The sequence below is a fragment of the Didymosphaeria variabile genome, assembly GCF_027946475.1.
Source record: "Didymosphaeria variabile strain IMI 356815 chromosome Unknown scaffold_5, whole genome shotgun sequence".
In the NCBI taxonomy this organism is placed as follows: Eukaryota; Fungi; Ascomycota; class Dothideomycetes; order Pleosporales; family Didymosphaeriaceae; genus Didymosphaeria; species Didymosphaeria variabile.
Window position 1 is genome coordinate 3,134,493 of NW_026611624.1, and position 23,172 is coordinate 3,157,664.

The 23,172-nt window shown below is 52.5% G+C and overlaps 10 protein-coding genes across 10 annotated transcripts; 6 read left to right on the forward strand and 4 right to left on the reverse strand.

The window, feature by feature from the left end:
• Positions 1 to 947: 947 nt before the first annotated feature.
• N0V89_007504 (uncharacterized protein) lies at positions 948 to 1,877 on the reverse strand (the record flags this gene model as incomplete). The annotated part of the gene is made up of 1 exon (XM_056216266.1): positions 948 to 1,877. The coding sequence occupies one exon, from the start codon at positions 1,875 to 1,877 to the stop codon at positions 948 to 950; it is 930 nt and encodes a 309-aa protein (XP_056070513.1).
• A 1,502-nt stretch (positions 1,878 to 3,379) lies between these two features.
• On the reverse strand, positions 3,380 to 4,342 carry cwf29 (RNA-binding protein Cwf29; the record flags this gene model as incomplete). Its single annotated transcript, XM_056216267.1, has 1 exon — positions 3,380 to 4,342. The coding sequence occupies one exon, from the start codon at positions 4,340 to 4,342 to the stop codon at positions 3,380 to 3,382; it is 963 nt and encodes a 320-aa protein (XP_056070514.1).
• Positions 4,343 to 4,727: 385 nt separating this feature from the next.
• N0V89_007506 (uncharacterized protein) lies at positions 4,728 to 6,435 on the forward strand (the record flags this gene model as incomplete). Its single annotated transcript, XM_056216268.1, has 4 exons — positions 4,728 to 4,866; positions 4,916 to 5,071; positions 5,118 to 6,247; positions 6,298 to 6,435. 4 exons carry the CDS (start codon positions 4,728 to 4,730, stop codon positions 6,433 to 6,435), a joined length of 1,563 nt encoding a protein of 520 aa, XP_056070515.1.
• A 737-nt stretch (positions 6,436 to 7,172) lies between these two features.
• Positions 7,173 to 8,024, forward strand: N0V89_007507 (uncharacterized protein; the record flags this gene model as incomplete). The annotated part of the gene is made up of 1 exon (XM_056216269.1): positions 7,173 to 8,024. One exon carries the CDS (start codon positions 7,173 to 7,175, stop codon positions 8,022 to 8,024), a length of 852 nt encoding a protein of 283 aa, XP_056070516.1.
• Positions 8,025 to 10,677: 2,653 nt separating this feature from the next.
• N0V89_007508 (uncharacterized protein) lies at positions 10,678 to 13,212 on the forward strand (the record flags this gene model as incomplete). Its single annotated transcript, XM_056216270.1, has 1 exon — positions 10,678 to 13,212. The coding sequence occupies one exon, from the start codon at positions 10,678 to 10,680 to the stop codon at positions 13,210 to 13,212; it is 2,535 nt and encodes an 844-aa protein (XP_056070517.1).
• Positions 13,213 to 14,722: 1,510 nt separating this feature from the next.
• On the forward strand, positions 14,723 to 15,976 carry N0V89_007509 (uncharacterized protein; the record flags this gene model as incomplete). The annotated part of the gene is made up of 1 exon (XM_056216271.1): positions 14,723 to 15,976. One exon carries the CDS (start codon positions 14,723 to 14,725, stop codon positions 15,974 to 15,976), a length of 1,254 nt encoding a protein of 417 aa, XP_056070518.1.
• A 1,860-nt stretch (positions 15,977 to 17,836) lies between these two features.
• On the forward strand, positions 17,837 to 18,598 carry N0V89_007510 (uncharacterized protein; the record flags this gene model as incomplete). The annotated part of the gene is made up of 1 exon (XM_056216272.1): positions 17,837 to 18,598. One exon carries the CDS (start codon positions 17,837 to 17,839, stop codon positions 18,596 to 18,598), a length of 762 nt encoding a protein of 253 aa, XP_056070519.1.
• A 1,036-nt stretch (positions 18,599 to 19,634) lies between these two features.
• On the reverse strand, positions 19,635 to 20,303 carry N0V89_007511 (uncharacterized protein; the record flags this gene model as incomplete). The annotated part of the gene is made up of 1 exon (XM_056216273.1): positions 19,635 to 20,303. The coding sequence occupies one exon, from the start codon at positions 20,301 to 20,303 to the stop codon at positions 19,635 to 19,637; it is 669 nt and encodes a 222-aa protein (XP_056070520.1).
• A 959-nt stretch (positions 20,304 to 21,262) lies between these two features.
• On the forward strand, positions 21,263 to 21,785 carry N0V89_007512 (uncharacterized protein; the record flags this gene model as incomplete). Its single annotated transcript, XM_056216274.1, has 2 exons — positions 21,263 to 21,598; positions 21,657 to 21,785. The coding sequence occupies 2 exons, from the start codon at positions 21,263 to 21,265 to the stop codon at positions 21,783 to 21,785; spliced, it is 465 nt and encodes a 154-aa protein (XP_056070521.1).
• A 410-nt stretch (positions 21,786 to 22,195) lies between these two features.
• YAF9 (NuA4 histone H4 acetyltransferase complex and the SWR1 complex subunit) lies at positions 22,196 to 23,135 on the reverse strand (the record flags this gene model as incomplete). The annotated part of the gene is made up of 3 exons (XM_056216275.1): positions 22,196 to 22,977; positions 23,027 to 23,051; positions 23,103 to 23,135. 3 exons carry the CDS (start codon positions 23,133 to 23,135, stop codon positions 22,196 to 22,198), a joined length of 840 nt encoding a protein of 279 aa, XP_056070522.1.
• Positions 23,136 to 23,172: the final 37 nt, after the last annotated feature.

The window sequence follows — 23,172 nt, forward strand, 5'->3', positions numbered from 1 at the left end:
ACATGTCACGACTCACGATGCAGAATCCAGACCCTGCATCACACCAGTGACACATTTAATCTACACCTCACAGGCCCTCAGGTACGCGCAAGGTGGGTGGGTACTTACTGCGATGCGGTCGCAGGGATAGCAAGTCTGGCCTTTGAACTGGTCCAGTCGTCCCTGCACCTGCTTGAGTCTGAGGATGCGTGGGTCGTGGGTACCGTGGGTGGAAAGGCTGTTTTGGGGGCGCGAGGATTGTGTGTGTGTCTCGTTTCAAGCGCCCAACCGAGACTTCGATGTGATGGACATCGTGAGGTAATGCACCGAGTTGACTTTCCCCATCGAAGTGATGTGATGTACACCAGTGGTGTGACATGATGTGAGGTTAGACGCGTGGTTATACTGTGGTAGGTGGAGATCTGGGTAGAGAAAATGTGGGTCAAGTTGTGGGTCTCTTACGACTATTTGACGATCGTTGATCGTCTGCGGGCTGCGTGGGACCTGAGTTGCGTTGCTGTCCCAACGCGAAACGTTGAATGAGTAATTGTGAAGTGGTGCCGCGAGCCGTTTGGGTAGAATATACCATCGTGTATGTTGAATTCGGTGCTCGTCGGGACATTGGCCAGAGAGGTAATCTGATAAGTTGTTCACATCTGCTCTTCACATCTTCTACGATAGAAATCTGTCTCCTGACATTTCCTTGCTGGGCTAGTGCGCTGATGAACTGTAAGCCCACAACTAAGACGGCAAAACTTTTGATTGAACCCTCTATCACCCAGCTCAAGCAACAACGATGTGCAGAAGCGATGGTAACGAACTCGCGACACATTTCCAATTTGTCAGGTACGCATGGGTTACAACGTGTAGGTGATTCTAAACATCTAGAACACGGAAGAGATAATATCGCTCCAAACCCTGAGCATCCCTGGCCCAAACCCAATCCATCCCTTGACATCGCTTTCCCCTCATCTTATTTCCTGCAACCGCAGTACACCTGTCCCTAAGCTGGACACCTTATCATAACACCTGCCACAAAGCATCTCTCCCATTCCCTTCCACAAACACACTTCGTCACCCTGGCATGCTCCCTCACACGCTTCTTCTTTGGGTCTCATCATCTGCTCCTCCAGCCACCTTGCTAGCTTCGCATCCACGTCACCTCCCACACGTGCAAATTGCACGCCACGGACAGCAGTGAACAGCTTCAAAACAGCGTAGTCGCACGCTTCAAACTGCGCTTGCCAGACCCGGATTTCGAGGTACTCCGCGCCAGAGAACGCAGCCGCAGCTTGTGTAGCGGTAAATTGCGGGTCCGTGTCCAATCGCAGACAGATTTGCCAGCGCGAGATGAGGTTTGTAACGCTGGGGTACAGCACGGGTTTCGCAGAGGACGTAAGATGCGGAAGCGAAGTCAGGAGAGAAGGGTGCGCGTGAAATATGTGAGGCGCGTAGAGCAGCGCAGTCGCTTCGTCGTGGATCTTGCGGCAGGTTGACAGGATAGCTGGGTGGAGGGATGTCGATGTCGAGGTCTGGTTGTAGTGCCGCACGTTGAGGTCGTTTGCTCTCTTCGTGATGCTGTTCAGGTTTACGGCGTCGGGGCAAAGAAGCTCGTTGTAGATTTGATTCCTGAGCTCTGCGGGGAGCTTGAAGAAAAATGAGTCTTCTTGGGTGGAGGTCGTGCCGGGCTGGGGTTTCAGGCTCGAGGGTACGGACTGGCATTGGACATCAGACAGAGCGCACCCGGGGCTTTGCTCTTGCCTTGTTGGTCGTGGTACGCCTGGTTCTGAACCGAGTAGCTGGAGTGTAGGATGCGAAGGCGCAGCGGTTGGATATGTGCTCGCTCGGTTGTATACCACGGCGGGATATGGATGGTAGTAGAGGGCGTATGTTGCCATTCTTGCTCTTGTGTCCTCAACCGATTGGTCTTCGATTTTGGAATAAAAATGTTATGGGGATACGAATTGGCCTGGAGGTATGTGGGTTGTGTTTCGTGTTGTCGCGAAGCAGCAGCCGCTGTAAAACACGTCTCGCAGGGCGTTTGAGGTGGTGAAGTTGCTGGTGTTGAAGAACTCGAACTGTTCGGTGTCGATTCTTCTGATAGTGTTGGAAACGCTGGTCGAATGATGACTGGCGATATCGAGGTTGCGGTCATGGGAGAGCTAGCCTGTCGTTGGTGTTGATTGTTGGCTTTATCCGGAAGGTTCTCCGGAAGTTGGTGTTGAGCTAGTCGTTGTTGCGAGTAACAATGGTGAATGTCTGCTTAACGAGATTCATAGGATGAGAGGCTCAGAGGTTTATAAGGGCTTGGAAATGAGGCTCACAGAGGCTCAAAAAATTGGCTTCGCCTACACCGTCAAGATCACGTTGTCGGACAGCGGATATTCCCGAGTGAGACGGTATCCGATCGTTAGAGGGTCTGTGCGCTGCGATAACAACACGGTGAGCGACAAGTTGCGCCACACGTCACACCACCGCCAGCGTCGAGCTCACCACCTACGCGTAACCGTGAGCTGGATGCGACACCGTCCCACAATAAAATTTGTTGAGTATCGTTATCTCCTGGGTTGATGGATGTTCAATAGCATATCAGGATTGTTGCTTTGGTCTCGATCCTTCAGTGTGTTGGCGCGCCTCCGTCTACAGACCGCTGGTTTGCACACAGCAACGAACACTGCATGCTCACCCAAGTAGAGCGAAACAAGTCAACAATTAGGACAGCATGTTAGTCTCAACTACTCAGACCGAAAGACAGTTGAAGTCACCTCCTAATCCACGTCGCACTTATCAAACAGGAAATTCAAGCAAATGTTCCAGGTGCTAGGCTCGCTCGTTTTGCGACATGGTCGAAGAGAAGGTAGTGCCGGCTTCCGAGTTTTCTCCGTTTCATTCGCCTCTACCATCGCATCGGGCGCGACCTTGTGGCCTGTGTACTCGTAATTCTCCAGCCTGCGGCCATACGAAATCGAACCGTGTTGCCTAGAAATGAGTCGGCTCTGCTAGCTTACGCTCTTGTCGGGACCAACTCGGAATTGTAGCCAGAATCTGGATCAAACTTTAGCTGGACATTCGTCAAAAACGTCCTGGTGCTTTCATGTGAGTAACAACTCACAAAGGTGTGGCATAAGTGTTAATACAAGGCGCTTTCTGCATTAGAGGGCTGAGGGTTGGAGGTTTGGGAAGAAATAAAGAAAAAAGAGTTGTCGCTCAAAGCAAAAAGAAGAACAGCCTAAGGTATGTCCAACTCATACAGACTTGAATGCTTGTATTTCCTTGGGCATAGTTATGCGATAGACGCCAGCGATCTGGTGTACGAGCGTAGTCGATTATGACACAGGTGCAACTCCATACGTTGTGTAAATGAGTCTTTGTTTTCTTCTCCTATTCGATGTGTCCGACCTCAAGGTGCCCGCTTCGAGTGCGAACGTCTCCTGTCCTCCTGATCCGAGCTGTAGCGGCGTCGATCACGGTCGCTTCGTTCTGATACTTTGTCCCGAGCCTGCCCCCGTGCCCTTGAGTCATCGCGGGATCTCCGCGAGCTTCTGCGGCGGCGCTCATCGTCTGAGTTCTGCCTGCTTCGATGCTCCTTCTTCTTGTGACGCTCCTCATCTTCCGAATCCGCACGCCGACTCCAACGTTCCTTCAATGTGTGGCGGTCCTCGTCTTCCGAGTCGTCATGCTTGATCCTTCTGCGGTCCCTATCGCGGTCGCGGCTACGGTCTCGCTTTGATGAACGATGGTGCTTCTGCTCCCGCTCCTTCTCTTTTCGTTTGCTCTTCTTGTACTTCTTGACCGCAGATGCAGCTTTCTCCTGCAGTCTCTCCACCATCGATTCCTTCATTGGGTCTTCCTCGTCAAGATCTCGTATTGCTTTTTCGAGTTCGATCTCCTCTGGCAGCAGCGGACGGTCATCATCCGAACCGCTCTCACTTTCTATGCGCTGTCTCTTGCGTCGGCCCCCTCCCTCAGCCGTGTTGTCGTCAACCTCTCCCATCGTGTTGTCCTTCATGTCCTCATCATCTTTCGGCTTGTATCTTGTGTGGTCCACTTTCAACACCCTGTCCATAACCGTCGCCCCTCCAAGATTATCCACGGCCAGATCGCAGCTCCTCTGATCCTCGTACTTGAGCCATCCGAAACCCTTTGACTTGCCCGTCTCTTTGTCCCTCGCCAGTCGTATCCACACGGGCTCTCCAAATTGTGAGAATATGGTGATAACATCGCCTTCAGAAAGTTCGAAAGGTAGACCACCAATGTAGATGAAGGCAGTGTCGCGGTAGTCGGTATGCCATGAGCCTTCCGGATTGATGCCTGCCTCGAGCTCGCGCTTGTTGAGCTGTTGAATCGCGCGTATGGAGTTCATGGCATATGTGCGCCTAACTGCAGCAGAGCGTGACGATAAGCTCCAGTGGAGAGGATGCGCCAATGGGCGGGGTTCCTGAACGTTGGCGCCTCCGTGAGAGCGAAAGACAGTAGGATTTTCTGGGGTGCAGTTGGTTGTAAAATGAGCGCGTGAAAGTGACGGCAAGCCGAACATTCGTCTTGGCAGTCGCGTATCCCTGCATGGAAAGCTTCCGTCAAATAAACGGATCCCATACCTCCACAGCATCCCCGCAGCGCCCTCACTACGCATCTCTCCTTATCGCTCTTCTCCCGCGCACTTATACTCCAGTTTTGCGCTGCGCTGCCTCCTTCAAAAAAGCACATGATCGCATCGCTGCCGTCTGGAACCTCCGAACCTCTCCGCAATGGCCAACGCGCGCAGCTCCAACTTTGGCGTGCGGCGGCCGAACAGCAGTGATCAGGAGAAGGAAGAAATATGGAAGCCTATGCTGGACAACATCTCGAGCGGAAAGCGACTACCTGAAAAGAGCTTGCTAGTACTCGGTAGGGACACATGGATACATGGCATAGGGGCACATGCTAATGTGACCAGGCGGCACCCCCGAAACCCAGAGAGAATTCCTTGAATCAGTAGCAACAGATCCTACAAACAATCGAAGGCCCCCGGATAGAGGACGGAAGCCACCAATCGCAAATCAGTTTGCGCTGGGTTATACCTATCAGGACGTGCTTGATACTGATCATGAAGGTATACACCATGAACCAAAGTTCAGGGAATAGACTGACTCGTGCAGATACCCTCGCTCGTCTGTCGCTCTACCTCCTCGCGAACCCGTCGCCATCGTTCACACCGCTTATTAAGCCGTACCTGAATCCGCGTACGCTCCCGCATATGCTAGTAGTAATTCTGCTTGACTGGAACCACCCTTGGCTATGGATACGACAGCTTCGCGACTGGATTCGCGTTCTACGATCCCTGATTCTATCGCTCGACGACGCTTCTAAGGAAGTACTTGAGGAGAATATTACCACACTCCAGGATAAGGGTCGCACTGTCGGCGGGGCGGAGGGGAGCAGTGCGCTGGACAATGTCAAAGTGCCTATGGGGCCTGGAGAGTGGGACGAACCGCTGGGTATACCGTTGTGTGTTGTTTGCCAGAACGCCGACAAGATCGAGGCCATGGAACGAGAACGGGGGTGGAAGGAGGAGGAGTTTGACTTCATCCTACAGTATCTACGGACAATTCTTCTCAAGCACGGCGCCAGTCTTGTTTATACGATGCCGTCGGCCCCAGGTTCTCTTCAGACGCTCATTCATTCTGCCCTGGGGATCAAGTCCCTCCTTAAGCAGAAGCAGTTGAAGCACAATGTGACAGACCGCGACCGAGTTTTGGTCCCACCGAATTGGGATTCTTGGGCTAAGATTAGGATCTTAAGAGATGGGTTTGACGTTGAGGGAGTTAGTGAGAAATGGTCGGTCGACATCGATCAGATTCCGCAACAAACGAGGGCGGTCACGAACGGTGAAGCTGCAGTGGATGGCGAAGAGCAAGCACCCGATGTTCCGCCACAGCAAGCAGAAGAAGAGGAAGAAGGACCCTCTGCCACCACGATCTACGAAGAGACCATCAGGAATCCCGAATCGGACTTCCCACTCTCTGCTCTGCACTCCAAGCAAATAAACGGCATCGAAGTATCGAGCCAAGACACGCAGGACTTCCTCAAGGAGCAAGTCAAGGTTTTGGATCAACTGCGTCTCGAAGATGAGAATGAGGCAAAGGTCAAAGCAGCGAAGAAAGACGTCGACAACTACCGGACATACACGGACGATGCGTCCGGCGTGGTGGAAGAGCACATCGGTCCCGTGCAATTCAATATGGGCGGTATCCAGGTCAACGCTGATGAAATGGTCAAGCGATTACAGGTACGTCTCTAATTTGCTTCAGTCACAAGACCTACTCACATTGTCAACAGGAACGCGAGACCAGCAGAGCCAGCGAATCCGAGTCCACTACAACGCCGCCCGTCAATGGTTCCGAATCCGCCAACATGGACAACGAGAAGCTCATGTCCTTCTTTTCTGGCCTCATCAAGAAGCCCTCCGCCAAATAGACACTTCCCACTTTCAGTTTGACGCCGTCAAAAAGCTTCCCTTTTGTAGATAGGATGCGCTCTCCATACGTTAGGCTGAGCCGGGTATCTGGGTCGGTGCTTTCACTGTTTTGCGAATTCAGCTTCACTATGTCCATGTTCGGTTGTTGGTTTGGGGTTAGCATAGCTTTATACCCATAGCATAGTCTGCGCTATCGATCTCCTATGTCCTTGACATTCTTCGTAGGGCTCTTGCCGCGTTTGCATCAACTACATGCATCATCACGATCCACCATTATCCGTATCGCATTGAGGTCGTGAGCCTTCGCTTGCCCGATTTCAGGATGGTTTGTCCGCCTCCAGATTGTAAGTAGAGACAACATCAAAATGGGGGGAACGTATCCTGACAACGGACGATTGAGCTTATACCACTTAGCTGCGGCCTCCCGCGGAGTTGCGCTTCTCTTTTGCCATCCAGTCTACGCGTCCATGATTACTAAGACCCGTCATACTGTACATCCTCTAAACTAGCGCCTTCAGCCTTCACCTTCCCCACATTCGGCCTAAAGAGGAAGCAAGATATCTCCATTCCAGGAACAGCTACTGGTCAGCATTTTCGAGATATATACATCAGTTCTCTAGCCCCCCAGAAACCAGCTTCACGTATACCTACCTACCTTCGCCCGCTTGAAGCTTGTTCGACCATCCTACAATCGCTTCACCACCGACCGACCGATACCAAATTTCCACCAACCAGAATGGCATCACGAAACAACTGGGCGACCGAACTAAGGAGCTATCTGCCATGGACAAAATCCCCACTTCTCATCTCCGCCCCCATGGGCGGCTTCGCCTGGTCTACCCTCGCGACCTCTGTGTCCCTTGCCGGTGGCCTCGGCCTCATCGGCTGCTTAAACGACATGTCGCAGCTCTCTACCCAACTCACTCAAGCACGCTCTACATTCGCCTCTTCCTCCAACCCTTCTATTCAGGCGTCGAAAACGCTACCCCTCGGCATAGGCTTCCTGGCGTTCATTTGTAAGGCCGAGGATGTTGTCCCCATGATCAAGGAATTCAAGCCCGCGGTCGTGTGGCTCTTCGCTGCGAAGCGGCTAGGTGACTATAAGGGTTGGATCGAGGCCCTGAGGAGCGCGAGTCCGGAGACGAAGGTGTGGGTTCAAGTGGGGAACGTGGAGGGTGCGCTGCATGTTGCAAAAGATGCGCGGCCGGATGCGATTTGTCTCCAAGGTGCGGATGCAGGTGGCCATGGCTTCGAGAAAGGCGCGGGCGTCATCAGTCTGGTGCCGGAGGCAGCGGATGCGCTAAAAAGAGAGGGGTGTGTTGACATTCCGCTGCTCGCGAGCGGGGGTATTGTAGATGGGAGGGGCGTTGCTGCTGCGCTTGCGCTTGGGGCGGCGGGTGTGGCGATGGGGACGAGGTTTCTAGCCAGCAAGGAGGTATCAATTCACCCCGTAGCCCAGGCTGCTGTTATTGAAGCGGAAGATGGAGGGCAGGTTACGAAGAGGAGTAAGCTGTTTGATCAACTGAAGGGGCCGAACATCTGGCCTGAGGCGTACGCAATGCCCGGGTACGAAGTCGATCTGTCTTAGACATAACACTTCGTACCATCTCCACTTTTATGACTTAGCTGACTTCGTACCTGCGCGTCTAGGTATGATGGGAGGAGTTTGTTGGTCCAGAGCTATGAGGATCACGTTAGTGGCGTAAGCTTGAAGGAGATACAGAAATTGCATAATGAGGCTATTCTTGAGGATCATGAGGGTTACGCGATTGGGAGGAAGGGGAGAGCGGCGATTTGGGTGGGCACGGGGTGGGCATTGTGAAGGAGGTGGAGGGTGCGGAGGAAATCGTGGAGAAGGTAAGGAAACAGGCTAGGGAGATCATGAGTGGGTTGGGAAGATTATGACAGATCAGAGGAGGTACGTGCTGAACACAGTATCGCTATCAGCACGTACAATATTTGAATATGGGGTATATCCGGTGCCGTTACAGCTGTCGAATGTTTGAGTCACTGAATAGAGGTGTTCATGAATATCCTGGAATGGGCAATGGCAAATGGAGACTAAGTCACAGCGGCAGTGCCAGTAAAGGGTACAATGGGCCGACGCTACTAAGTGGTGTACATAACGCGTGCAATTCCCAAAACGATCAACGACGTGCAGTGTTTCCAGGCAAGGTTCCCATGCTAGTTTGTGACCATTGGAAACGCTAATTTAGGCGCCAAACGCGCGAGTGCGGCAACGCTCGGAAGATTGTGAGTTCAAGATTTGTAGTTGGCAATATCGGCACAGAGGCATGATACGGCCGATCTTCTTCCTTTGAGATTGATAGCACACGGGAGAAGCCGGACAACTCCTTGTACAATATGCTATCACACCAGTACTTGTAGTGATAGACGAACTATCGAGATAAATCACTGATCAACTGCCGCCACAGATGCATGAGAAGCATTATGGACATAGAGTCACGTTGCTCACACCATCCTGGCCTCTTGTGAATTCTTCACATAGTCAATCGTCTCACGCAATGTGTCACTTGTCTATAGGAAAACTTCACTGAGCTTAGACAGTGTTAAATAAGAGCCTACCAGCCTATGATTGTGTAGGAATTGGAACTCGAATCTTGACCGCTGAATCCACGCATTCGGGTACGGTCCGTGCGGTCAGGCTCTAGGGCCGGGGTGGTCAGCACTTTATGATATGTTCGGTTGTGCGAATGGGAGTTAGAGTCGAGATATCGAACGCTTGACTGTGAAGTATCCTCAAGAAACTGTATACGATCGGCTATTTTTGATAAAAACAAGACTATGCGATATGAAGGCGGATCTCACGCATGGCGCCATCGAATTTAGGTGGATGAGTACACGCGTCCGTTCATGGTCTGTCTGAATGTAGCTCCTTGGCCCGCTAACCTTGATGCACGTACATCGTAGATTCACTCATGTTCTTGAGTCCCAAGTAGATATCCCATGGTGCGAGTGATAGCGGATCAGAATGATTTGTCTGTATCCTGGCCAATATCACGTGTCCCTAGTGGTGGAAAAGTGGTGCCGAGACAACGACTTGGAGCTGCGCCGCATGACTGCGTTGGGCACTATGCTCGTGCTCTCTTGTGCTCGTCCGTTATCGGGGGCATGGACAGTAGATCCCCAGAGTTGCACTTTACCCAAAAGAAGATCATGCTCGGCTCATCTGAAGTCTCGAATTAGCAATGTCTGGATGGATCAATAACGCCTATCTAGATTTCAATTCCCTCTCGAACGAGCAAGACGGACAAAAAGGCCCGCCTAAAGACCGGCTGCTTTACTGCCGGCCTCGCCGTACCGTAGGTTCCGGCACGGTGAACAGGATTCTGTTCGATTGCTAGTCAGCGGCTATACTCACGCGAGGCTTTTGCCATTCGGCCCGTTGTGAACGAAGAGTAGCGAGGAACTGTGCCGCAATATACATGCGAAGCTTCGACCTTTTGTGGACGTGGTGCGGGGTCAAAGAGCCTCGATCGGAGCGTTGTCTTATCGCGCGATAACACAGCAACAGGGAGGAAGGCTTCAGTGATTGGACGCACACGGAGTCGATACGAAGCCAAACGTTGTGGAGGCGGGAGGACCTCTTGTTCTTCCGCAAGCGCTGTGGTTTTGGTCCGTGCTAGCGTGCTGATCGCCTGAATGCTGATGAACATGGGCGTGGGGGTCAGGTTTAGCGCGTCAAGGAAACACACCTGAGCGTCCATTGGTGAATAGACGAGGCAAAAGCGGCTCGAAAAACTGCCCTGGCGCGAATCCGGGATCTTTCACCAAATGAGATGAACCCCAGGCGAAGCTAACACCAAGCGAAACTTCCGGCGCGTAATCGGACCTGCTGTAAGGCTTGCCTAGTTCGACTTGCTAGGCTCTCGATCCTTCTCCAAATCTGGCTCCACCATGGCACCTTAGAGCTCATGCTTGCTTGCGACGCACCTCTGGGGGGCTTGTGCCGCTGCCCGGTCACTGGAGATATGCAAGATCGGCCAGCGCTATTCCTGGGCAGACGTGTTGGCAGCCAAATATAGTTATTACGCCTCTTCTATGCGACGACCGTGCCACAGACGCCGTACCTCAGTTAAAGCTATGGTAGACTCCGGTCCCACTGTTGAGCCTCTTGTTCTTTTCAGTCCGCGGGCAGACACCTTTTTGATACATAATAATTTTTCAACAAGCGAGACCAGTCTGGACTGAGCGTCCGCTTATTACTTCATCATTTGATCATGCCGAGGTTCCCAGTGTCCCCGTACTGGTCCTCAAACCCGAACATTCCAATATTTCTCGACCAGGGCGAAGATCGCGAGGAGCACAAGGAGCGCAAGGAGGATAAGAACACGTCAAATTCTGTACAGCCAAGACATGTACCGGAGCATGTTTGTCCTACCTGTGAAACAAGCTCGAGGGATACGCCAATCCACTGCGTGTCCGTATCACCAGCCGCCGCACCGCCTTCATACAACTCCATCACCCCGCAAGTGCCACCATATCGACAACACCTAGCTGTACCTACCCTTACGATTGAGACACCCCGCGAAAGTTGGTCCAGACCACAAGCTCCTAGCCGCACACTTCAGATCGATGATGAAGGCAGACCGCAAGTTCGGTTCCGTCGGAATGCCTTCTCCCCACTTTCTCCTACAACGACCGAGTTCGATGAACTCGACTGGGGCCGCAAGAGCCAGGTTGGCTTGGGCATCTCGGATACACCTTTCAAACATGACATCAGTCCGATCACGCCTGGTACAGCAGAGAGGAGAGGGGAAGAACGCAGCGAGAGCACGCAAAACGCTTCTAATTTCGCCCAACGCGTCGAGCAGAAGCTCTGGAATTATACCTCCTCTCACAACGTCGTCAAGAGGTGGATAATAGAGATCATCAGCTGGACTTTGAGTGCCGCATGTATGGCTGGTATATGCGTGATGCTCTTCGTCTACAAGAACAAAACCATACCGAGATGGCCCTTGGGTCTAACTTTGAACGCGTACATTTCTGTCCTGGCTAAGGTTGCATCCGCTGCTCTCATGCTGCCTGTGTCAGAAGCGCTGGGACAATTGAAGTGGAGTTGGTTTCAAGGCGACAGCTCGAAGAAGTTGTGGGACTTTGAGCTCTTCGATAGTGCTTCTCGAGGTCCCTGGGGATCTTTTCTTCTCCTTGTTCGCACGAAAGGGAAGACCCTCGCGGCTCTTGGTGCAGCTGTTACCCTTATGGCTCTTGCTTTGGATCCTTTCTTCCAACAAGTCGTTGAATACCCGGAAGTCTGGCGACTTCAAGAGGGTCAAGGCGGTATACAGAGAGCGTTTGGCTACGAACCTTTCGCCCAGGGTCAAGAATTCCGGAACGGGACTCAAAACGTGGACACTGACGCAACTATGACTGGAATTGCAGCCCGATTCTTCTACGACAACGGGACCATGTCGGTCACGTTTGGAAGAGGTATTCGCTCAGAAGTTCCCCTGGCATGCCCTCACAGCAATTGTACTTGGGAAACTTATGAAACTCTTGGTGTCCACAGCGAGTGCGTAGATGCATCCGACAAGCTGGAATTCAAATGCCAGAGGGCAAAATTGGATTGGGTCCAGTTCCCCAACACGGACCCGGAGGGCGTCATGGACTTTATCTATCCGAATGGTTCTTCGTGTGGTTGGTGGCTCAAGGCAGACAAGCCCGTCCTCATGAGTGGCTACAATGTCGATCGCAACTCGAATCACTCTGGTGAAACTCTGATCGTACGTGCGGAGCCCCTCTACGACATCTTCTCGCGAAACTTCATGCCCGGCTACGTTCCCAAGCTCAACAATAGCCGCAATCCAATATCGCATACGGTCGTCGCGTCGGGCCTGACTTTGGAGAACATCTATAACAACGCCACTCCAATAGCTCATGAGTGTATCGTTTCATGGGCTGTCAAAACCCTGGAATCCTCCTATTCGGAGGGTGGTTATGTGGAGAAGGTTACTGACGTTTTTGTCAACAACACCTTGACTGAAAGCCCTTGGCTTACAAGACATATCCCAATGCCGAACAATGCCATGGATCTATGGGAGTACATCTACCTAGAGAATATCACCATGGTGAGCAAGAACGGAAACACCTACACCATCGACAACGACACTCACCTCCTTACACTTTCCATTTTTGACGATGCGTTCCCATCGTACTACACTCTGCTCAACAGTACGAACGAGGATGACGCCATGCTAAGCTACAAAAGATGGAAAACCATTGTGCCTTACACGCGCAACGTAACCTACAACCCTCTCTTATACAACAACATCTCAAAGCATTTCGACAATATGGCTGAGGCTATGACGAATTTGCTACGTTCTGCGACAAATGACGTTGAAATGGTACTTGGTCCTTCTTACGACCAGGAGGCCATTGTTGAAGTTCGCTGGTGGTGGCTGTCGCTTCCCTTGAGTTTGCTCGCGTTTACAGGCTTGTTCCTGTTGGCAACCATACTAAGGAGTTCCAAGGAAAATGGTGTCGTTGGGGTTTGGAAGACTTCCGCCATTGCTACCATTCTGTATGGCCTGCCTGACCACATGACAGAAAAGATGAGGTCAGAAAAGGAACACGGAACTCCTCGAGCACAAGCGAAAATGGTGAAAGTGAAATGGATACCGAAGCGGGGCTGGAGGTTTTCTGGTGCCAGCAGTGTCTCGCCAACTTCAGTTGCTGACCACAAACATCGCCATTCCTCAACGAGTTCAATTGCATCACACAAGCTCCGCCAATCACCGCCAAATGAATGGATATGATTAGCGCCGTGGATGATGGTTGAACTTCCCGAGTCTTTTGGCTCTATACAGCTCACACTCTTTTATGAATGTCACATAGTGATGGATGAATACTAGATTCGTGTTGGCTTAAATCATCTTGTGACCTGCTGTTCCAAGCTTGCTGAGCCTTTCCACATTCCCCGCTACGCCATCGGTTACGCTAGGTGGTGTGAAAAGCCAAGGGAACTTGACATCTAGTTGACACCACTCGGATAGGTGGTTTGCATCCAGTGTACAGCGGGTCGAGTAGCTCCAATGCATTGTACAAGCGAAGAAGCTGCCACTTCTATATGCGCTCGGTCAGAACGAGTGACCACATCAGATAGTGAAGTGTGTTTGGTCTAAATTCGCGTTTGTTCAATATCAATCATAGTTACGGGGCAGACGTGCCTAATCAATCACTCAGTGACATCAGAGATCCTCAACTCTACCCATATGCTCGTGTCGGTTCTCTTCGGCTTTGAGAATGAGGCATCGCATAATCCTGCACACGGTATGTCAATTTGCCCATGGTACCGCCTGCTCATTCCATTCACTGGCAGTGATAGGTGACAATATCTGAAGTACCTCAAGATCGGTACGTTCGTCGGTCCATTCCACCAATGGGGGAAGGGGGGTCAACAGACTGCAGCACCATGCGCCATTTTGTTATCATCACATATTCGGCGCACGCACTACACGTCAATTCGTTCCAGTACCTTCCAGAATCGAACACCTCAGCCCAGTTTCGTGGAGGAAATCCGGCGCACCTATGCGGCGCAGTTGGGAAAGATGGAGCCGAGATCAGGCCCACCAAGTCATTGGATAATGCTGTACCATCTGCGCAGGATCAATATAATGCGAAGGACCAGTCAAGAGCTTCAGCGTGGCTTACGGTTCATGCAACATAGCCAAAGCAGTTACAACGAAGAAGCCAGGCGCTTAAGCTGCCCGACCCACCTGCCAATAGCGGACCGTGCACCATTGTGTCATTGTGGGTGCATGCAGTTGGAGTGAATGGAAGCGGGAGGTTCGGTTGGATGCACATCTTGGCTCGAACGATGAGTGGTTGGAGAGTTTGGGTGCCGTCGTGGCGGGTTGCGGGCGGCTAGAGCACCGTGAGGATGCTTGACATGCTCTTAAGCGTAGCCTATCATAGCCTAGAGCAGCGCTTATTTTTATCAACACGAGATCACGGCTGCATGCCACAACATCGAGAACGCAGCGCTTCGGCAGCCAAAATCACTTTACCCCTGGTCCAATGAGCGTTCGCATGATATCCCATGCCATTCTCCGCCCGAGGCCGTTTCGAAATGGATAAAGGACACCTCCACGCCCATCATTCAAAGACCAGAGGATCCGGATCTTCCCAACGCATTCTTTGCATCTCAACTTCTAATCATAGGCTGTGCCTACTTTTACTGCTTCTCTAATTTCACGTGCTGTGCACCATCTGCAAACCAATACCCCCAAAAAATCAATATCACAAACAATCCACATACCCGACAACATGCGTTCCGCACTTATCATCGCAACTATCGCTATTAGCGCTCTCGCCGCTCCCCTTCCGGCAGCTGAGCCTTGGATCAGGAAAGGAGGCGACCAAGCTGTTGAGGATGTGCTCGAGGCGCGCTTCAGTCGTGCCGGTGCTGGCAAGCGAACTGCTGAGCCCGAGCCCTTCTCTCGCAGTGGTGCCGGCCGTCGCTCTATCATTGATAATGATGTAGAGGACGAGGAAGAGCTGGAGCGCCGTTTCAGTCGTGCCGGTGCCGGCAAGCGTACTGCTGAGCCCGAACCCTTTTCTCGCAGTGGTGCCGGCCGTCGCTCTGTCGACGAGGAGGACGACGTAGAGGACGAGGAGGAACTCGAGCGCCGCTTTTCGCGTAGTGGTGCCGGCCGTCGCTCTAACGACGATGAGGAGGAGGTAGAGGACGAGGAAGAGCTGGAGCGTCGCTCTCCTGAGCCCACACCTTTCAGCCGCAGCGGTGCTGGCAAGCGTACTGCTGAGCCTGAACCATTCTCTCGCAGCGGTGCTGGCAGACGTGAGGCCCAGCCCGAACCCTTCTCTCGCAGCGGTGCCGGCAAGCGCGAGGCCCAGCCTGAACCTTTCTCTCGCAGCGGTGCTGGCAAACGTGAGGCCCAGCCTGAACCCTTCTCTCGCAGCGGAGCGGGCAAGCGCGAGGCCCAGCCTGAACCTTTCTCTCGCAGCGGTGCCGGCAAGCGCGAGGCCCAGCCCGAACCTTTCTCTCGCAGCGGTGCCGGCAAGCGTGAGGCTCAGCCCTTTGATCGCAGCGGTGCTGGCAAGCGTGAGGCCCAGCCCGAACCCTTCTCTCGCAGCGGTGCCGGCAAGCGTGAGGCTCAGCCCTTTGATCGCAGCGGTGCCGGCAAGCGTGAGGCTCAGCCCTTTGATCGCAGCGGTGCCGGCAAGCGTGAGGCCCAGCCCTTTGATCGCAGCGGTGCTGGCAAACGTGAGGCCCAGCCCTTTGATCGCAGCGGTGCCGGAAAGCGTGAGGCCCAGCCCGAACCCTTCTCTCGCAGCGGTGCCGGCAAGCGTGAGGCCCAGCCCTTTGATCGCAGCGGTGCTGGCAAGCGTGAGGCTCAGCCCTTTGATCGCAGCGGTGCTGGCAAGCGTGAGGCCCAGCCCGAACCCTTCTCTCGCAGCGGTGCCGGCAAACGCTCTACCTGGGCCAGCGGACTCATCGAAGCTCTGAAGGCCCGTGGCTTCAGCAGCGCCGCCCTCATCAACGAGGCCCAGCCCAACTGAACATCTTAGCCGCAACACTGGACAATTTCTTCCCGACTGCTATGGCCAGACAATGCCGCAGACCTTGGTCTTGCTCACACGGAGTTAAACAAATAGCACTTCCTTCTCGTCTCTTACCTAGTGCGATGTTCTGTGTATACGTTTGGATTTCTTGAGAAGTAAACCCATGGAGAAGAGAGCGGGAATGAAGCCGCCGAACAGGGATGGACTGTATACATACAATATGTAGACTACATGCCAATGAAACTCCATCCTTGGAATTGTTCTCTTTTGCTGGCCTTTGATGGGCTCCGTGTTACGACATCGGATGATATGACTTGCATGGGCCCTTCATGCGATACTCAAGTCATGACAAGGTTGTTGCATGAAATTCCTAAGACACGGAGGGCCGCAAGGCAAAACCAGACATGATTCTAGTGGTGGCATAAGGGGTTGTAAGTTTCCGATGGCCCACACTCTAACATTGGGAACCCGGACTTGTTTAAGGGCTTGTGAACATTGAAGTACAAAGTATTGGGAACGCTTATTACAGCCCAGTCAGGCATCGACAGCCAGGTAACGTTTCGTGCTGTCTCTCGCGCAAGGTTCGTTCTTCCGATATGCTGCCACATCGAGGCCTATCGGCAGTGGAAAGTATACGTTATAGTACATCGACAGCGAGCGATGGGGCATGCGGACAAACTTGCTCTACGTACCGTTCAGGCCCTCTAAACGCTGTTTAGAGGGTCCCATTGGATCGATCATCATTCGTCTCTTCCATCTTAAATCACGATTATGGGAGGTAAAGTGGACAAATAACGGAAGAGAAGAATTACCGCTAGCTTTCATGGAAACGGCTTCTGTCCTCGTTTGTCAGTTTCAGCTTCTTGTTCGGTAGAATGCCTTCACATTCAGCGCGCGACGCATGACGCTAACCCATCGACTCGCTGTAGTGATCGCCTGTACCTATGTTCGCCTCTGCCGGCGGCATGTAACTACCTAGGTAGGTATGCTTCCAATGTGAATTTTAACAAGTCTCGAATCTTGCTTGGACCAAAATTGCAATCGATTACCCAGCGCTTGATACATGCTTGCGAAGTCTGCCTTGCACCTATAAACGCTGCTGCTTTTACCCCCCGATAAAAGGAATAAGAGCGTTTCCTGGATGAGCCGCACGCGCTCCATGTAGGTTCTGTATCTCAGCACATCAAGACATTGCGTCAATCAGGTAATCCATGTGAACGCCTTCCAGTCTGGGCAAGCAAATTCTTGGTAGTTGAGAACATATTTGAAAGCGCTGCGGCGTAGTCCACGGTTGTCGTGTTTAGGTGGGGTGCGCTTGCAGGTATTGGTCAATGCCTGCCGATCAGCTCACAATCGATACTCTATGAGCATCCGTGAATTTCGCCGGCTAGGCGCATCGTACCCAAGCGCTTATCTGATTGCATTGTCCAGTAACCCAAATCGTAACTAGCCACGATATTCGGCCAGTCACGTTCTCGGATGGCCTGCAGACCTTACCTGTCCCGGTATAGACCAGCCCCGTAACGTTTTGGCGTAGAGCGTTGGGGTCTTGTTCATCACGAACATGGTCGGCACAGCCTCATTCACCGGTGCGGCACGGCCGGCGCTTCAGTACACTCCCCGAGGCTCGCACAGTATCGTTACTCAGATAGGGAGTAACACAGCGAATCCATTCTAGAATACATAAAAACCCCAAACTCGCCGTTTGTTAGAAGGCAGAAAATCCCGAAACCCTCTTTACCAATTCCCTTCAATTGGAGGCTGTGCCCACATCAACTATTGTTTATATACTTAAGTGCTGAGCACCCGTTGAAAATCCAAAATATACACAGCTGTACTATTCCCATCATCGATAACATGCGCTCCACACTCATCCTAGCTACTTTTGTGCTCCCCATTCTCACTGCACCAGTCCCGGAAGCCGACGGATCAGTATGTCTTACGCATCCCGATCTTGATTGCTCCAGTGAGGCTCCATCGCCATCTGGGGTTGGGACTGGGCCAATATGTCTCAAGCAGTATGCATATGTATGCTCCAATGCGGATAAAGCCGGTAACGGCAAACGGCAGCCTGAACCTCCCAGCCAGGCCGACATCGAGACTCGATTTTCCGAGCCGAATGTCCGCAAGAAGAACTTTCGCTTTCCAAACTATTGGCAAGACGGCCGATCAGACCTCAATGGCAACGGCAAGCGTCAGCCTGAGCCTTTTGACAGAGCAGGAAGCGGCCGTCGACGATCTGCTGAACCCGAGCGCGTCCGCTATCAAACTCAGGGTGCCGAAACCTTCCCCGCCGAACTTGAACCCTCAGTCAACAACGCTCCTTCAGCTGAGATCCAAGATGAGGACTCCGACGCTCTCGAAGCGCTCGAAGCTAGATCTGCCCATGCTAACCACCATGGGCGATCGGCTGCTCCGGAGCCAAGTATTCGTGGTCCAAGGACTGGATCGAATAAGCGCACTGCTGAGGACGAAGACGAAGACACTGAGACTCTCGGAGCTCGATGGCAACGTGATGGATCTGAATCGGGCGGCATCAAAAAGCGCAGTGCCGAGCCTGAACCCATAAATCGGAGGCCAGACTCTCGTCGCGAGCCCGAGCCCGAACCCAGAGTTTGAGGTCTAGGAAAGCACACCCACGAGCCAGATATTTCGATTTGGAAACGTCAATCGATGCTTCATCAGAGCCAACAACATCACTGGCACCGCAACACTGAACACCATTTGCACTCGCTCTTCCATTTCGTCAACCGATCGTACGCCATCTTTTGCACTTGCGTAGAACTATAACGCGATTGCTTACACGTTTCTTTTTTAACGTTCTTTCATATACATTCCTCTATGTGCTCGGATACTTTGACGATGAGATCGTCTCGGTGGTGATGGTGGTGAGAGAGTGGGGGAAGCAATGGACAGGGACCGGTAGCGCGTACATATATAATGTAGACTGCGAGCCAATATAACAACTTGTCCCAAGAATTCTTTGTTTTTCTTGTATCGTTCAGGGAACGATTGATTGCATGTGATTCTCCTGAAGTCCTTGTGAAATGAGGCATCGCTGGCTCCATTTTGAACAGGCATACAGGCATGATATAACTGGTCTATTGTACCTCCAGCAAAATTGTACTCCCAACGTTAGTCCTTGTTGATGATATAGTTGCCTTGGCTATCAATGGAAGCTCTTTGTAGATAAGAGGATAAAGCACTACCATAGTGAATTAGTGGTGCCCAGCGTGTGTTCACCAGAGAGAAATGCAGACTAACTAGAGCATGACTCCGCCGCAAGACGTAGTGTACTCAAGCTATTGATCTCAGTCTTCCGAGTCGTAAGTTGGTGGTAGTATTGTCTTTCATCCTATGTTAATAACTCATGTGACTGAGACCGTGTCCATGGAACCAAAATGTTCTCATGCTTGAGCGCGAGGCTACAGGGTTGAAGACCTCATAGAGATCACCACCTTGGGTGTGAAGAAGATGTCAGAGTGGACTTGCACGTTTGCATCCCAATCGCATTAGTAAAACTTGTAACCCAGCCATGAAAGCGTTCCATACGCCATATGTCCCCAACCAATTTTCGCCTTGCATCAGTTTTCGCTTCGGGTAATCATGAGCCGTTATCAGTCCTACAGGACTTTGCGATGAAAATTAACCCGTTCTACGCAGCAACCTCGGCCACAGCTATCCTGACGCCATCTGCTCGTTGCTCACCCTCCTTTGCCGGTATCTCCCACATCCTCGATATTCTCGGTGCACTTTCGTGATGGCCATGACAAGGACACCTCCTGACGCCTGCATACGCGTTCATGAGATCCTCATTGCCGTCGCCTTTTGTGATGTTGCGTAACACATCCTCACTTGGCAGCTCCGGAGATGGCGGTTCTTCCTCATCCGATGAATCCTCTTCAGACGGGACAAGTTGCGGGGGCTCTTGCGGTGGTTTCGCAGGTCCGGAAGGAAATCGTGTAAGCGAAAGCTCATCCTGTTCGTCATCGCTGCTAACGTAGTTGTCCTCCTCATCCTCGTCCTCGTCACTTGCATGCACTTCGGCCAATCTGCTTGGCGGCGGGCTCGTTCTTCTTGTCGTCGAGCCGTTCGAAGCCGCTTGGAATTTGATACCGCTCGCATGGCTTGGCTGCTGGACAGTGGCCGCCTCGCGTTCAATCTCAATCAACCGTAACGAGACCGAGTCGAGTGTAAGCGCGTGCCCAAGCATAAATCTGAGGTCTCTATCTGGACGGTCTACTTCGAGACGGAGCTTGCACTCGGCGGTATGGGCGATAGACAGTGTCTCGCGCAGAGATGCGTTCCTGAGTTTGGATGTCATTGTGTGCGGACTATTAACCACATATGTCCGCAAGGATTTTGATGGGTATCCAGCTGTTCTGTTATCAATTGAAAGTGTCAGCGCCTACAGCCGGGTAGGTGAGCTTGCGTTGCTGTTGTCGCAGTCGACAAAGTGATCAGTGGAAGAAGATTGAAGTCGCAGCCTCAGCGGACCTCCGCAGGTAATATGTGTCTACCCGTGATACCTGATCCGAAAGGTGCGAAGAGATGAGTCAACTCGACATCGCTAGAGCTGCTGCATGAGGGCTTTGCTTATGAATCGCATTAGCACCCGTGGTTGTGATTGGCCAGAACGAAGTCAGCCCTCCCCATCAAAGAAAGTACGTGACATCACAGGCCCAAACAACGATTGGCAATGCGGAAGGAGAAGTCGCGTTTGTCATCCGCATGTACAACGTTTGCAGCCTGTCATGAGAACCATCTGGCCGCCCTTGAGGTGTTCGATCGAACGTTCTTCCAGATCGGCCAAGCGTCGGCCAGTGAGGCAGAGGCTGAAGGTACTCGGGGATCATCTTATTCCTGCTCGTTCTGGACCAAGGGAAGAAAAAGCAAGTATGTAACGCTCAACGTTGAGTTGCTGTTCTGCAACATCGTGCAAGCTTAAGCACGCACGTCAGGGACTCTTGTAAGCTCTGCGAAGAGTTTACGCTACTGTTCAGACCCTGCATATGCAATCACTCCTCATTCGCGCATCACGAAATCTGGGGTTCGATCACCTCGATTACTGCATCGGGCTAGCACCCATACGCTCCCATTACATCACTGCCAATCATGATCACTGTACTCGCGCCTCATGGAATTGTGAACAAGCGTAAAGCATCTTCCTTCGCTTCGCTTCACAGTAGTTCACCTTCCGTCCCGCTCATCCTGCACATTCAACCATTTCTACGATCGTGAACTGTACAACCAACAATCGGACCAGACACCACAACCTCCACCATGATCCGTATCCCGCTCCGCACCCACCTTCTCCGGCGCCTTCCCCTTCCTGCCCGCTACTACTCCTCCGGTTCACCCAGCCCCTCAAATCTCCCCGATAACCACTTCATCAAAACCGGCGAGCGCGAAGCCTCCGACCCCGCCGCCATAAATCTGCGCAGCAACGAGTACTCCCAATCCGGCGGCGACGACATGGTCGCAGAGCAATCACAAGCTTCATTCAGCAAGAACGCAGATTCACCGGTCACTTCGAAAGAGACGGCAGGGAAGGGAAACGTCGTGAACCCGTTAGATTTCAGTCCTGCGACACCCGAGTTGAGTAAGCATACTGAAGCAGTGAGTTGTCCATAGACGAGAGGGCAGAGGGTTTGGATATGAACTGATAGATGGATAGTGGGTTGAGAAGGGTGTGGAAAGGACGGAAGGGATGAGTACGGGGAAGGGTGTAACAAGGAAGAGTAAGACTGTGGTGAAGTCGGAGATTGACTTTGATACTATGAAGCATAAGTCGGGTGGCAGGTGAGGTCAGAGTGGGTGGCATGATCTGCGGCGCTGTATAAGAATGTGTACGGCGTTCTTGGTTGGGACATCAGAGAAAGCATTAGCATCCTCGTAATGTTAAGTTGGAGACCGCAATAGGAAGAGATATCAGTAAGCTGGCACCAACGCCTCCTGCTTGTACGCCAGCATAGCTGTTCCATTTCCCAACGCCTTGGTGATGCGATCGCCGCGTAAAGTAAGCCCGTGTCGAGGGCATCGAGGCAGAATCCCTCCGCTGTGCTCAGAACCATAATAAAACGCCTTCCACAATGGTCGTCAAACGGATCCTCTCGCCTTCCTCGTCTTTCTCAGCTCCCTTCCACTAGACACGTTAAACGTCAGCAGAACGTCTCAACCAGATTGATCCTAACATGAACTTTATTCGACTACCTCTCACCTCCTCCGACTTCTGTCCCCGCTCGCTTGTTGCGCCGCCTGTTGGGCAGCCTCATGTCCAAGCTCTTCCCTTAGCGACTTAAGTTTGGCCTCCGTCTCTTCCCTCTTCTTGTTCTCCCCTGCTAATGCCTTGTCGACCTCCGCCATCTTGGCTTTGAGCTGGTTTATCAGTTCAGCCTCCTGCTCCTGGCTGAATGGGATATCGTCGCCACCCTTCTCGGGTAACTGCGCACTTCGCTCGCCATTTGGAAAACCGCGCTTCGGTCGCCCATTCGGTCCTGTGCTCATGCTCGAGGTCTTCTTACCACCCTTCGCACCAAGCGCAAGGTAGCTCCATTGGTCATCTGCAGTGAGCGCCTCGTATAGTGCCTCGGTCGGTTCATTAAATTGCACCACCTCCAGAAACTCGCTCCTCACACAGCCCGTCTTCTCCTGTTCTGCCTGTAGCTTCTCATCGCCGTATTTCTCCAATTGCAGGAAGTGCTGCCTGTACTGAGCCTTCTCGCCGCTGATGGGCTGAAAATGTAACCGTATATCGATGGTGAACCCGCCCCAGCCGGTCTCGGTTACCTGGAAGGGCGGATTGTCGCAAGTGCGGAGTGGGTTCTCGTAGGTATTGAAGATCTTGAATTGGACTTTGTTGAGCCACGTTGTGAGCGAAGGGTCACCGTCTGGTTGTCGCACGTAGACTGTCCATCGCTTGGTGTGATCGTCGGGTACACCCTTGGGGCGGTCGGGATGGCCTACAGGAGGGAGGGCCCAGGCTTCGGAGCCAATGACTGGGGGTGTTAGAAAGAAGGTTGCGCAATCACATTGAAGCATGCGCACTGATATTCCGGCTCACGCGCTTGTTCTGCGCGTCGTTAGCTCGCGATTATGGTGGCAGACGTGCGCCTTCACTGGCCTTGACGCGCTTGTTTGCTGCGGGGGCGGGCATCTTGACGAGAGCGCACCGCCGCTCTGCCTACCAGTAT